General features: G+C 38.1%; 1 protein-coding gene and 1 long non-coding RNA gene across 2 annotated transcripts; one reads left to right on the top strand and one right to left on the bottom strand.

The window, feature by feature from the left end:
- Window positions 1-2,802: 2,802 nt before the first annotated feature.
- On the bottom strand, window positions 2,803-3,578 carry LOC120573322. The gene is made up of 3 exons (XR_005641686.1): window positions 3,361-3,578; window positions 3,039-3,128; window positions 2,803-2,856 (listed from the first exon to the last, which is right to left on the bottom strand). It is a non-coding gene; the product is annotated as an uncharacterized LOC120573322 (long non-coding RNA).
- A 4,291-nt stretch (window positions 3,579-7,869) lies between these two features.
- Window positions 7,870-13,233, top strand: LOC120572322 (protein translocase subunit SecA-like). The gene is made up of 2 exons (XM_039821594.1): window positions 7,870-7,936; window positions 9,273-13,233. The coding sequence occupies exon 2, from the start codon at window positions 9,285-9,287 to the stop codon at window positions 12,855-12,857; it is 3,573 nt and encodes a 1,190-aa protein (XP_039677528.1). The 5' UTR covers window positions 7,870-7,936; window positions 9,273-9,284; the 3' UTR covers window positions 12,858-13,233.
- The last annotated feature ends 1,262 nt before the right edge of the window (window positions 13,234-14,495 follow it).

Here is a 14,495-nt window from a genome sequence, read left to right as displayed (position 1 = left end):
CAATTTTAAAGCATTTTTGCTCCGTTTTGCTGTCCTTATCCTTTATATTCATTCAAAGGACAATGATAAAGTAATGTTGTGATACTGATACTACATTACAAGGTTACACACTGATATTGTATGTTATATTTTACCTTTTGAAACATACACCTGAAAAACACTGAGTTAAATTTGTATTTACAAAGTTATTGTTGATTGACATTAAGAGGATCATTGAAGTAATTGCTTTTATATTCACTGAAAGTTTATATTTTTGGAGAGCTATGCATATTTTTATTCCAATTTTATTTGTATTCCAATTTAAAGGCATTTTGATTCTGTATAATAAAAATCAAGCTATCATCACCTGGTGGTTGACTGTTCATTTGAAATACATATTACCTAACAGTATTTACAGATGTAGTAATAATAATAATCAATGTGGTATAATGTGGTACTGAGGTTTCCCTGCATTGGAGACTGCAGTCATGTAGGCTTATGGCAGTCATTTGTTTAGCACACTATCATAACATTTTATGAGATGCATTCATATTAGAATACAGTATTTGTCACAATGTTCATTTTAGGAAAGTAAAATAACTGGTTTACGAGTGTTTGGTGTATGTACATATACGTTTGGCAAAAGGGATTTAGTCAAGATTAAACAAAAATTTAAAAGAAGTTTTTTTAAACACAGGTGGAATTAAAGGTCTCATCCAAAGGGAAAAAAAACAGTGTGTGTGTGTGTGTACAATACATGTTTAAATGTTTAAATCTCATTTGAGAAAGCTTTGTGAGAGCATGGTGGACTTAAAGATGCTATGAGCCACCAGGATATTTTAAAAAGAACACGGCTAATTACATTTTTGTCTGAGTTAAATTGAGGAAATTGAGGGGCAAAATGAAAGTTTGTGGATTAAACAGTAGCATTTATCTTGTATTCTTTGGTATTATAGTGTCGTAGTAGTGGTGGTGGTGGGGAGGAGGGGGGGATGGTAAAAGTAATCCCGGTCTGTAGGCTACAGTACTACTCATGCATCCATGCCCATAACAAGGTTAAGTTGAACTTCTGGTTAGACGCCATCTACATTTCGTTGCTATTTACATGTGACATGTGCAATGACAATAAAATTGAATTGAATCAAAGTACAGGCTAGCCTTAAGGTCTCGTTCTGCTTACCAAGTGAACCCACCTGTTTCAAGATGGAGGTCCTCACTGTGTGGACGAATGGCAAAAACACAAAACTGTCAGGGGTAATATATATATATATATATATATATATATATATATATATATATATATATATATTTTTTTATTATTTTACTTCAAAAGGTGTTTTTTACATGTGGTACTTGATTACAACCAAACATCCAAGATGGCGTGTAATTTCTTTCTCGCTCTTCTGCTGCTCAGTAGCACTGCGCTCAGTGCTGCCACTAGTGACCAGAAGATAAAATTGAAACTGTCTGAAACCAATACAAAGAGGGCTTTTGTTCCTCCAACTTGACAATTTTTTGTGTCAATCCTTTTAATATAAATACTGTGGGGTAATTTGGATGTCTTTATTAGCAACAAAAGCAACACAATTTACAACATACAATGTTTTCTTCACATCAACCCCTTTTGAGAAAGCAAGACAGGAAACAGGATATTCCTCTTAAGCTTTTATTAATATTTAAGTTTTAACGATGTTCATTGTGTTACACAGAGAAATTAGCCACACAATTAAGATTGATTGCACTCTCTTTACCTTTAATCTTTTATTATTGTTACATTTTCTCCCTTATCAGCGCTAATGCTATAAAAGTTACACAAGAACTATCACACTGTTAACTAACTTGTGAGCACATCGGGACAGTAAACTAACACTTCACAGAGATTTAAAAGAAATCTCAAAACATAGAGGGGGAAAAATATGATCAAAGTAAAAGTTAAGAGACAAAAAGAAAAAAGACAAAATGGACAAGCATTTACAATCACAAAGCCCTGCTCAACTCTCCACAAGTACCACTCCTTTTCCTTATTTGGCAATTTTATTTCCTGGGCTCCACGCATTATCCCTTATTTGGTAGACATTCCCATGCCCGACTGTTGAGTTTCAATTGAAGTCTGGGAGGAGAATTTACATTCCACATGTCAGCACTTTGGACAGCAACAAAAGTGCCTACAACATGGCGGCATCCTGGTGTGACGTCACATTTTGCATTAACACCCTATAGCACAAATCATCCTAATATCAAGATTTGTGTTTGCCTTATTAAAAGCAGCAGTTGTTAGCGTTTAAAAGGATGGATGTGATGGGCCAGAGGGGAGTGACTTAAAAATAGATTATTATCATCACAACCATCATTAATATCTCCCAAGCAGGCCTACCCAGTCTGTTCAAAGCTCAAATCTGAGGCCCTCCACTGACTTTCTTATCACTGTCTTCATCATCCATCTCTACATCATCAAACAGGTTTGGGAAAGGAGCACTGGACAGCATGTGAAAGAAACAGGCAACCTCCAACTGACTCATAAAAATGATACTGCTTATCAAAGAAAAATAAATCAGATGCAACGCTGCATCAAAATGTGGGCACACAGCTCGCATGCTTAAAAATGGAGATCAGATTGAATCCTTTTTGAAGTACGGTCAGTCCAATAGCTACATGTCGTAGGGCAGTGGTAAGCTTTTTGATGAATTTATTTCTTAATTTTGGCAGTAAGAATGCTTATTGGCTTACTTACTGGCTTTTTCCCCTAATAAATGTGTTAATAGCTGCTAAACATTTAGTAATTAATATTGAAAATCACGTTAACTTAAAACTCACCTGTCCAATAAACAGGATGTCCTCAAAGATGAGATATTTCTCAGATTCAATCGGTTTACTTTCCTGTAAAAAAAAAAAGAGATATTTGAAACATGCCCACAGAAAGATGATGTTGCATCCTCAAACTACCTATGTATGACCTTTTACATTGTTCCTCATCGATATTTGGACCAATATCTGAGAAAACTTTGTTAGCCAAGCAAATTAGGGCAGCTGATTAAGTCAAATCTAAACAGCATGTGTACCGGAGTTGTTTTGTGTTGAATAACTGGTTTTGGGAGTGGTCTGAAGGCTGGTTTGGGAGCAACTTTTGGTACAGTTGCTTCAGGTTCAACCTAAACACAGTCCAAAAGAGGCAAAGACAGCAATTAAAAGCAGAGCAGTTGCAGTTGCAAAAAGTTAAAGCAGAGATATAAAAACATTATGTCGTGTAAATCAGAATATGTCTTTGAGCTAGTCAGCGAGATGCATCCTGCAGTACAGTGGGACCCTCAACAATGCACAATGTGTTAACTTTTAATATGGATTTTATGGCTGTCCAAATATCAAATGACACCTGTTACATACATGAGTCATGTCAGCTGGAGATTGTCTGGTTGACATGGACATATTCCTGGCCCGACTGAAGGGACTTGGATGAACAATATCAGACTTGGTTCCCTGAGGATTTGTCAACAAAATATAATGTGGCCTGTCGGAAGAATTTGGTTGGATGGCTGCATGAGATTCTGATGGCGTTGCCTTGGAGAGATCTGGTGACGAAAGCATGTCCAACTTCATTTCTGACTGGCTGTTGAGTAAAGGCAGGGACGTCACCAGGATTGAAAGACAGTGGGGGCTTAGCCCCCAGGGTATCTGTAACTTGCGTTTGCAAAATCATTGCACTCACATCTTTCGTTACTGTATTAGAGCTACACTTATGTCAAGAAACCAATATATTAACAAGTAAAAAGTGACAGACATATCCTCTTCTTCCATTTCTACTCTGATACTTCTGTCTTTAAGATAAAACAAAACCCTGATGCTAATTTCATGACTTCGAAATGCAAATTGGTCACATGAAACAACATCCAAAATGCCAAAAAACAGACAAACAGAGGCCAGACAGCTAATAAGTTGGTAAGTTAAACAAATATGACAAATAGCAGTACAAGGAAAAGAAAAAAATAGGGATCACTGCATACTTTTATCATGTAAGATATTAATACGGATCCTATTTAAAGTGTCTATACTGTCTAAATACAATAACCTGATGGCGGAAGGAATAAAAGATTTGGAGTAATGATTACTGTATATACTGTATGTACTGTATGTAGGATTGCTTTCATTTTATTTTCAGATGTGTATCAGTGGGCATGTGCTCATGTTTAGCCTAGCCTACATTTAGGCAACATCTACATATTTATTTAATTTATCACAGCGAATGAATGCAGAAAGTTAAATTGGTTAGAATATAGCTAGCATATATAATAAATATAATCAAATAATTTAGTTTAGGCTATGCATAGTACTAGGACCTGCCAACAAATGCTTATTGTTAGAAGAAAACAAAACAATCCTTAAACCTATAGACCACTACTGACCTCAGTCAGAATCAACTGCTCTGCCAACCTCCTGCTTCTCTTTCTCTCTGCTGAAATATCTTCCAATATCCATATCATCTGCTCAATGAATTGAAGGATACACCGGTACAATAGCATTAACAGGGACCCTATGACATTTAGTTTTCAATGACAACAACATTCTATGGGGATTGATATTGTTTTAGAATAGGCCTACTATAAAGATAGGCTATATTATTGGCAATGATTAGCTTGCAAAGTTAACCATTTCTTGTATTTCGCTCGTTCACTCTAGCTAGACTTTAGTTTTCCATAGCAAACCAAAATATCCCCTTTCCTTTACCTTAAGAAAACGTAGCTAAAGGTAAGCACGTCATTAAAAACAACTTACCATTTCACTCTGTTTCACTACGTGTAATCAATCTTCCTTTCACCATTAACGTGTGTATCGCTGTGTGTATGTGTGGGGGGGAGGGCGCATAGCGATTTCAGATTTTCATCAAAGAGTAGCGACGAGACAAGATGAATCCTCCAGTTACTCACAACGCTCTGAAAGCTGCCAGTTCACACCAATGCAACGAGACGGTGTGGTGCATCATCTTGATAGCACAACGACTCTTTGTACTTCTGTCTAACTTCCAACTTTTCGGCAATTTTTTTGTAGTTATATATATATATATATATATAAAATGTGTTGCGTCTAAATATGAATGAGGATAAATCGAATTGTTATTGTTGTTCTTATTATTATTTAGGGGGGCTTAAGGACATTTTGGGGTAGCTTCAGCCCCCCTAAAATAGGCCTAACGACGTCACTGAGTGAAGGTGTAGAGTATGGGGCCTTAAAGGCTGTATTGCTGTAGGTTATCCCAAATATATCCTTGCCATTAGTGTTCGAGGGAAAAGGTGGGAAGATGTCTGGAGTTTCAGGGAAAACATCTTGGAAAGGGTCGTATTGTCTTGAGGGAGTAGTACCGAACGGGTCATCCAAGCTGGAAAGGTCTTGGAATAAATCCCTTGCGATTGGGCTTGGGAATGGGTCGACTGTATTTGTAGACGAAGATGAAAATACATCCAGATTTTCCTTCCAAAAAGACATGCCAAAAAGGTCCTCTTTGGTAGAGGGATCTTGTTCGTTTTCCCTGATGTTGAAGAGTTCTCCACTTTTAGTCGGAACTGTTTGAAACAAATCTACTTCTTTGGTCGTGGCAGTATATGATGGGTTCGTCATCATTGGCCGTGGAGACTCGAACAGCCGCACAGAAGGCCCTATCTACCATTGTCCTGAGTCTGGTTCTGGGTATGTGGAGGAGGTTTGAGTGAGTGGAGCGGAGGGAGCGTGTTGTGTTTTTTGGGTTGATAAGTTCTTTGAGGTAGGGGGGGGTCATGTCCATGGATGCATTGATGTGTGAGGAGGGAAACCTTGTATTCAATCCTGGTGGAGACGGGAAGCCAGTGGAGTGAGTGGAGAATGGGGGTAATGTGCTCATGTTTCCGCACTCTCATCAGGATCCTAGCTGCAGAGTTTTGTATGTACTGAAGCCTCTGCAGACTCTTTCTAGGAATCCCAATGAGCAGTGCGTTACAGTAGTCCAGTCTGGAGGAGACAAAGGCATGAACCAGCTTTTCGGCATCTGAAAGGGAGAGAATGGAGCGGAGTTTGGAGACAACTTCTCTCCTTTAGCAGCCTGGAAAAGATTGACGCCTTCATCTTTAAACAGGTCAGAGCTTTTTAAATGCTTCAGAAAATTCAGCTCCATTTTCCACAGTCTTCACTTCAGGCTGAAGATCGCGAGGAGAACTCTGAAATTCAGGTGGAGGGGCAAAAATGGCATCAAGGTTTACTTCTTTTGAAGTTTCTCTCCCTACATCCTCCATTACATGACCTTTGCTGCCAGGTTCCTGATGAAAAGAATACAGGGTCTTTAGGGACATGCTCAATGAAAATAACATTACTTTGGTAATGCTGTGATCTGGTTTTAATAACACAACTACTTATATGTGCCAAATAATATGTATAAAAAGGGTTAACTCTGGCCGACGCCCAGTGATTCCATTCTGATAAACAAAGAAAGGGAAATGAGACAGAAGAGGTGTTAGATTACACTTGGACTGTTGACAGGAAGCTCAAAACTGAGGATTTAAAAAGAATATCCTGCCCTCCATTCTGAAAGAATTAAGACAGAATGACACAGCAGAACATGTTGAATGATTGTTGCGGGGAGGCATGAGCAAGATATGAAATTAACTTACTGCTTCAAGGACTGCTCAAGACAAAATGGTATCTCTTTTAAAATAAGGGCAGGCACAAACAAAACTATGTATAACAAAGACTCTCAGATATTATCTTTCTTTCATCCCCATTGGTTAATTTCATTCTGCACATCAAAACAAACCCAAAACACACTCCATCCCTTTCACATGCCGACACTTAAAACTTTAGTGCACAATCTGGTTATACAGAAACACGCCGACCTAGATATATTACTATAACAGTTTGTCAGATTGTTCTTCAAATAACAAGAGACAGGGTGTGAATTTAACCTGTGCTACAGCAGGAAGAAGATGATTGACTGTACTGATTTTTAAGAAATGGTGACTGCACAGAAACCTTTCTTTATAGTTAGTTCTAACCCATTATTATGCATCATAAATACTGTATACATATATACATACATGCATATCATTGAATAAGAGCAGCATGCAAACTATCTTTAAATGTTTTTCACAGCTGTTGACTATAGTACATAGACAGTGTTGTGACATTATTTGTCCAGCAGATGGGAGAAGCTCATCAAAGTCTGTAAATTAGGAGTCTATCATGAGAATCAGCTTTTGTTTCAGGATAAGTAGAGGTTTTGATTGTAACATATTCTATTACAGTTACATCATAATATACCTGATTAAAACAGTTAGCACCAATGTAATTCAAAGCTCAAACTCAATATTATTTTCTGAATTCTTTCAGTTTTTGCTTTGGGAAGTATAATGACGTTCAAAAAACACCAGGGACCTTTAACTAAGAACACTTTAACCTCAGTTAAAGACTTTGAAACAATTGTATGCATACTATTTTATTAATTTGAATACAGGAATAAAGAAAAGCTCCTAAATTAAAATAATAGAGGAATGCTGACTTGTATTGTATACTATGCTATAGCCCGTGTAAAACAAGGCTGATCCAAAATTAATTTAAAAGCATTTACATGTAAATAAATATCAAGTGTATGGTGATCCGGTCTCATAACATGTTCATCAGAATGTTTTAGGTGTCACAGGTCACTGTCACCTGAGCACACATGATATGCTTCCAAGAAGTTGTGCGATTGTGAAGAAAGTGAAAGAAAAACCATGTTGGAACCGCTCGGGATTTTAGGGGAATTCAAGTGTATGTTTTCTTATTGGAAACTTAGCTTACAATAAGTCCAACAAATAAATCGAAAGAATGGCAAGAGATCCACTTGGGGCGGTGCCCTAAAAAAGATCAAGAACAAAAGATTTAAAAGAAAGAAACAACTGCTCGGGCTTCAGATCATCTCCGGCATTTTAAAGACACACATCACTTCTCATCTTGTTAACATGTGAGTATCAGATTACTAAAACAATACATTACATACATGCATTAATAACAAAAAGAGCTACATAATACAATGCGGGTAGTTGTTTTGATGCGTATTTGTGAATATTTGATAGTCAGAGTAATAATACTGTTCAGCTTAGAGTATAAAAATAACAGAAGCGATTCCCTTGCCAAAGCTGAGCTTTTTTTAATTATCATCTGTCTCAGTGAAGAAGGTAAACACAGGGTCGATTGATATTTATATGTAAGTGTTACCAGCCTGCACTAAGATAATCTTGCAATCAAATAAAAACTATATACAGGTGAAAGTGTTTATATCAATGAAGCCATGGTGCTCAAAACAAACGTCATCAAAGTTAATGGGCAATGTTTCCCTGATGTTGAATTTTTAACATTAAGATGTCAGTCATATTATCTGCAGAACATTTCTCCCCATGCAAATTCAAAAAATAAGGAATGTGTTTTTGTTTTGTGTTTCTTGTGTAGCACAGATAGACAAACAACTGCATTTTGTTGTTCAACCCTGTGTCGTAGAATGACAATAAAATGAAAGGGGGAGGCTTGCATCATGTGGATGCAACAACAGTGTTGTTGTCATTACTTAGAATTCCTTAATGGGGGAGACATAAACTATGCACTACAGCTTTAAACTAATAATTAGAAACATATTCATACCAATTTCAATTCTAATGCTGTAGCAAGCACAGGGCTGCACAATGAAATGCAGTTGTAGTCCCTTTGTGCTACTCGAGATAAAACAAAACAAACCAAAAACAGTGAATAATGTTTTTAGAATTTGCATCAGGAGGAAGGTTCTGTGGGCAGATAATATGGCCGGCATCTTAATATTAAAAATATGACATCAGAAAAACGTCCATCAACTTTGTATGAGCACCAAGCATCATTGATATAAACATAGTTTAACTTTCACCCATATATTTGTATGTTCATTGCTGGCTGGCAACATTAACATATAGCTATCAGTTGAGCCTGTGTTTACTTTCTTTATTGAGACAGATAAAAATGAAAACACTCAGCTCAGGGAAGAGATACAGGACAAGAGGAGGAGTCTGAGAAAAAAAGAAAGAGAGAAGGTGATAGAGATGAGAGAGGAAGAGGTTCTGCCCACTGTGTCCAGGATAGGATTAGCATCTTTCCATTGCCATTAGGAACACACATGATGTTTTTTATAGTGAGAGTTTCCACAAATAAGACAAAAAGGTATTTTTTTTAAAGTTCTTTTTATATAATATATATAAAAGTCCCCTACTGAACCTTAAAGAAAGAATCTCAAAATTCTAATTCTTTCCATTTCTGTTTCCCATAATATTTGACAGTTTTCCCACAAAATGGAGGAAGTTGAAGAATTGCTTAACAGACTCAAAACTACACTCGCTCACAGTTACTTAACCGCCAAAAATAATGAAGAAGTTCTTCTCAACAAGCTCCAAGGACTGGTTACAAATATCAAATGGAGCCCGGTGGATGCTGCTGACTTGTTCGATGTTCTTCTAAAGCGATTTGAGTCAACAACAACTGACAGATCACATCTCCTCTCATGGATGTTGAACGTGTTGCACTGTATAGAGATTAATTACATCACTCCCAGTTGGAGATGTCAACACGGAAAGACACTTATTGAGCTGGTCCGAGACAGGACTGTAACAGATGAAGACCTCAAGAAATGTTTAGCCGATGACACAGAAAAGCAACTGGATAAAATTCTTGAGGAAATCCGCCACCAGAAGTTAAACCAAATTGATAAAAAGCTTTTAGATGATGTGAGAGACATTGTATCATCAGTCGATAAAGATCTTACGTCACACAATAATGGATCACAGCAGAGTGGATTGAAAAAAGACTTGCTGAGGCTGTGTCAGGCAGCGGAAAAAACTCACTTCAGACCACGCCTGACACAGATGGTGAGCTGGTGTATTATGGCTCTTTCCAAAACAGGGCAGTTAATTGAGGTTGGCACTGGAGAGGGGAAGTCATGTATCGTGGCAATGTTTGCAGCTTTTCGAGCGATGAGAGGAGAAAAGGTAGACATCATGTCCAGCTCATCAGTTCTTGCAGAGAGAGATTTGGATGAATGGCGAAACTTTTATAAAGTTTTGAAAATCAGTGTCAGCTGCAACACCAACAAACAAGACAAAGACTCAAAAGAGTGCTATAAGTGTCAGGTTGTTTATGGTACTGTGGAAGAGTTTGCTGGAGACTGGCTACGGCACCACTTTCATAGGATGGACATATTTGGGGAAAGAACATTCCAGTGTGCAATTGTGGATGAAGTGGATTCTTTGATGCTAGATAAGGGTCTTCATGTGGTCTATATAAGTAGTGATATGCCTGCTTTGCAACATCTCAATCCACTCTTGGCACTCATATGGTCCACTGTTAATAAGTACACAAAGATTGGCACAAAGACAACTGTGGGGCAAACATACCCCTTCCCTCATGTTGTGCTCGAAAAAATGAAGGGCAAAGATGTCGATGAGTTCAGCATCCTTCAAATGGCCGAGGACACAGGTTTACTGGCAAAAGGTTCAGTTAATGACCTTAAAAGGAACCCGAGCCTTTTAACTGAAAAAACTGAAAGTGTTACTGCTGACCAGTTGGCAAAGTTCTTTGAGACAGTAGAGAGGAGATTCCCCTCTTGCCAGTTTTCTCTACACTGCTTAAACAATGATGGAGCAATAGAGGAACTGAACAAGGGACCACAAAAAGAAACGGCTGAAAGGCAGAGAGTGCCACTGCTTTTAATTAATGGAGGCTTCTGTCAGTACATGTATTCTGATGAAAACAGCATACAGAGAGCTGTGCAAGCAGAAATAGAACATGCTCTGCATTTCACACCATGCCAACTGAGCCAAGATACATTTAGCTGCTATGTACCGGGCTTCCTTTCAGAAATGGTCAAATTTAAATTAAAGGTTTGGATTGAAAATGCATTATACGCACAAACCATGAGAATGGATCATGAATATATCATCGAGAGACATGGGGTAGTGCCTGTTGACTACAGCTGCACAGGTGTTGTTGAAAACAACATGAAATGGACGGATGGACTACATCAGTTTCTTGAAATGAAACATGGGTGCAAGCTGAGCGACATGACAGCCATCACAAACTATATGTCCAATGTTGGCTTGCTTCAAAAGTATGGGAATCAGATCTTTGGAATCTCTGGGACTCTTGGACAACAAACAGAGACTGAGACGTTGCAGAAAATCTATGAAGGTATCAAGACCTGTCGGATACCTTCATTCAAACGCAGAAAGCTGTTTGAGGTTGAAGGAGTGATTGTAGGTGATGAAAAAGAATGGATTGAGAAAATCTGCAATGTTGTCACTACAAAAACCAACCCTACTCCATATAGGGCTCAAAGAGCTGTGTTGGTCATCTGTGAGACCATCAATCGAGCAAAGGATCTCTACCATGCGCTAGGAGATAAAGTCAGACACAAAACGCTTTACATAAGCAACAACATGAACAATACTGCAATCTTTGCCAAGAAGCTTGAAGCAGGAGAGGTCATTATAGCAACAAATATTGCAGGTCGTGGGACAGACCTTCAGGTTTCTGACCAGGTAAAGAGAGATGGAGGTTTGTTCGTTGTGCAGACCTTTCTGCCAAAGAATGCTCGTGTGGAGGCCCAGGCATTTGGCCGTACTGCTAGACAAGGATCTCCTGGGTCTGCTCAACTCATTATCTGCCCCAGCCATCTGTCAAAGTTACTTAAATTGCTGGCTTTAATAGGCAAACATCAATCTTTATTGGAAAATATATTCAATGACATGCTAGCTCATCAACATTTTGTGGTGCAATTTAGATTGTATAAAAAACACCACAGCAATGAATTATCTAAATCTTTGGCTTTGAAAGTGTTGACAAAAACCTCTGATTTGGGAATAAAGACACTTAAAGATGCCAGAAATGACTCTGTGGCACAAACACTAGCTAGTTACTTAGAGTGTGACTTCCCAAAGATTAAGAAGAAGGAAGAGCTCTTCAGTCAGTATCTTAATACACTAGATAAAGTGTACAAAAGCAGTAACAAGCCAGCAGATTCTGATTTGTCTGCGCTGAATGAATTCTGGGGTATGTGGCTACTCACAAGCTTCAGTGAGAATGATTCTATGATGGACTTAAAAAACAAACTAAATGAAGACCTGAAAACAGCAAGGGACAAACTCAGCAAGAGACAATCACCCTCATCCAACCTGCACCACTACACTGCATTTGGCAATGAGCTGCGTGAAAAGAGACAGCTTGCAGAGAGTATCGAGATGTACACTAAGGCCATACAGGAGGACCACTGTTGGGCAGCGATTGCATATTACAACCGTGCTTTTGCATCTTTAACCCAGCAAGACAGGCATCAGGATCCAAACTGCATCGATCAAGCTCGGGAAGATTTGCTGAATGCACTCAAGTCTGTTGAGCTCTACTGTGAACAAATTGAGGTCACTCGTAGATACTCCACACAAGTCAGAGACCTCCACAGCGATTCAGTCAACCGATTTGACAGGCACATGAAAGCCAGACAGGAAGTGTTGCTGTGTTTTAAAGGAAACATTACTGAGGCCATGAAGAAGGTAGACAGGGCTAGAGACTTAGGTGGGAATGTAAAAGTGGAGGAGAGTCTAGTCTACTTCCTGGTTCCACTGATGCATTTCCTGCCCTTGGCAGTTCTTTCGATAGAATCACTGACTACAATCCGCTCCAGAGACCCTCTGAAGTTGCTCCAGCTCATCAGTCATCCCTCCTGTGACATTCTCAATGAACTGAGGTGTCTTCAATCTCTGGGCCTGACTCATGTCTACACCTTAGACACACTGTTCTCTCTGGGTGGCTTTTTGTCAAAGATAATAAGGCCCATACGTCGAGCTCTGTTTAGATGGCGGAGTTTGAGAACTTGAACAAAAGAATCAAGCAAGTTACAGATTAGACAATGATGTTGTAAGGAAATCATGTTAACCACAAACTGCCAGGAGCTAAGAAACAGCTAGCTGCAAATCTTGATGTACATCTTTTTGGTTTTGAGTTTTTTTCATCAGTACAAGTTTTGGGGAAATTCTTCATCCTTTAGAAAGCCACGTGATCCTTTAGATTATTTTTTGGCCATTTCTAGGCCTTTATTGACAGGACAGCTGAAGACAGGAAAGGGGAGAGAGGGGGGAATGACAAGCAGCAAAGGGCCGCAGGCCGGAATCAAACCTGCTGCTGCAAGGACTAAGCCTGCAAAAGCATGCATTTTTGATAAGATGTTAACCAGTGCAGGTTCCCTGTCCATTGTTATGGTGCATGTAACATGGTATAGTTTCAACAATGTTAAGTCTTAATATTAATATATTTTTATGGTACTTTCAATTTTAAAGCATTTTTGCTCCGTTTTGTTGTCATACATTTACTTGATTCTTTAAATTCACTCAAATGACAATGATCAAGTAATGTTGTGATACTGATACTACATTTCAAGGTTACACACTGATATTGTATGTTATATTTTACCTTTTGAAACATACACCTGAAAAACACTGAGTTAAATTTGTATTTACAAAGTTATTGTTGATTGACATTAAGAGGATCATTGAAGTAATTGCTTTTATATTCACTGAAAGTTTATATTTTTGGAGAGATATGCATATTTTTATTCCAATTTTATTTGTATTCCAATTTAAAGGCATTTTGATTCTGTATAATAAAAATCAAACTATCATCACCTGGTGGTTATTGACTGTTCATTTGAAATACATATTATCTAACAGTATTTACAGATGTAGTAATAATAATAATCAATGTGGTATAATGTGGTACTGAGGTTTCCCTGCATTGGAGACTGCAGTCATGTAGGCTTATGGAAGTCATTTGTTTAGCACACTATCATAACATTTTATGAGATGCATTCATATTAGAATACAGTATTTGTCACAATGTTCATTTTAGGAACGTAAAATAACTGGTTTACGAGTGTTTGGTGTAGGTACATATACGTTTGGCAAAAGTAAAAGGGATTTAGTCAAGATTAAACAAAAATTTAAAAGACGTTTTTTAAAACACAGGTGGAATTAAAGGTCTCATCCAAAGGGAAAAAAACAGTGTGTGTGTGTGTGTGTACAATACATGTTTAAATGTTTAAATCTCATTTGAGAAAGCTTTGTGAGAGCACGGTGGACTTAAAGATGCTATGAGCCACCAGGATATTTTAAAAAGAACACTGCTAATTACATTTTTGTCTGAGTTAAATTGAGGGGCAAAATGAAAGTTTGTGGATTAAACAGTAGCATTTATCTTGTATTCTTTGGTATTATAGTGTCGTAGTGGGGAGGAGGGGGGGATGGTAAAAGTAATCCCGGTCTGTACAGTACTACTCATGCATCCATGCCCATAACAAGGTTAAGTTGCACTTCTGGTTAGACGCCATCTACATTTCGTTGCTATTTACATGTGACATGTGCAATGACAATAAAGTTGAATTGAATCAAAGTACAGGCTAGCCTTAAGGTCTCGTTCTGCTTACCAAGTGAATCCACCTGTTTCAAGATGGAGGTCCTCAC

The sequence above is a fragment of the Perca fluviatilis genome, chromosome 14 (assembly GCF_010015445.1).
Source record: "Perca fluviatilis chromosome 14, GENO_Pfluv_1.0, whole genome shotgun sequence".
NCBI lineage: Eukaryota > Metazoa > Chordata > Actinopteri > Perciformes > Percidae > Perca > Perca fluviatilis.
The sequence above is the reverse complement of the archived record's forward strand: the minus strand, read 5'-3'. Positions and strand labels throughout refer to the sequence as shown.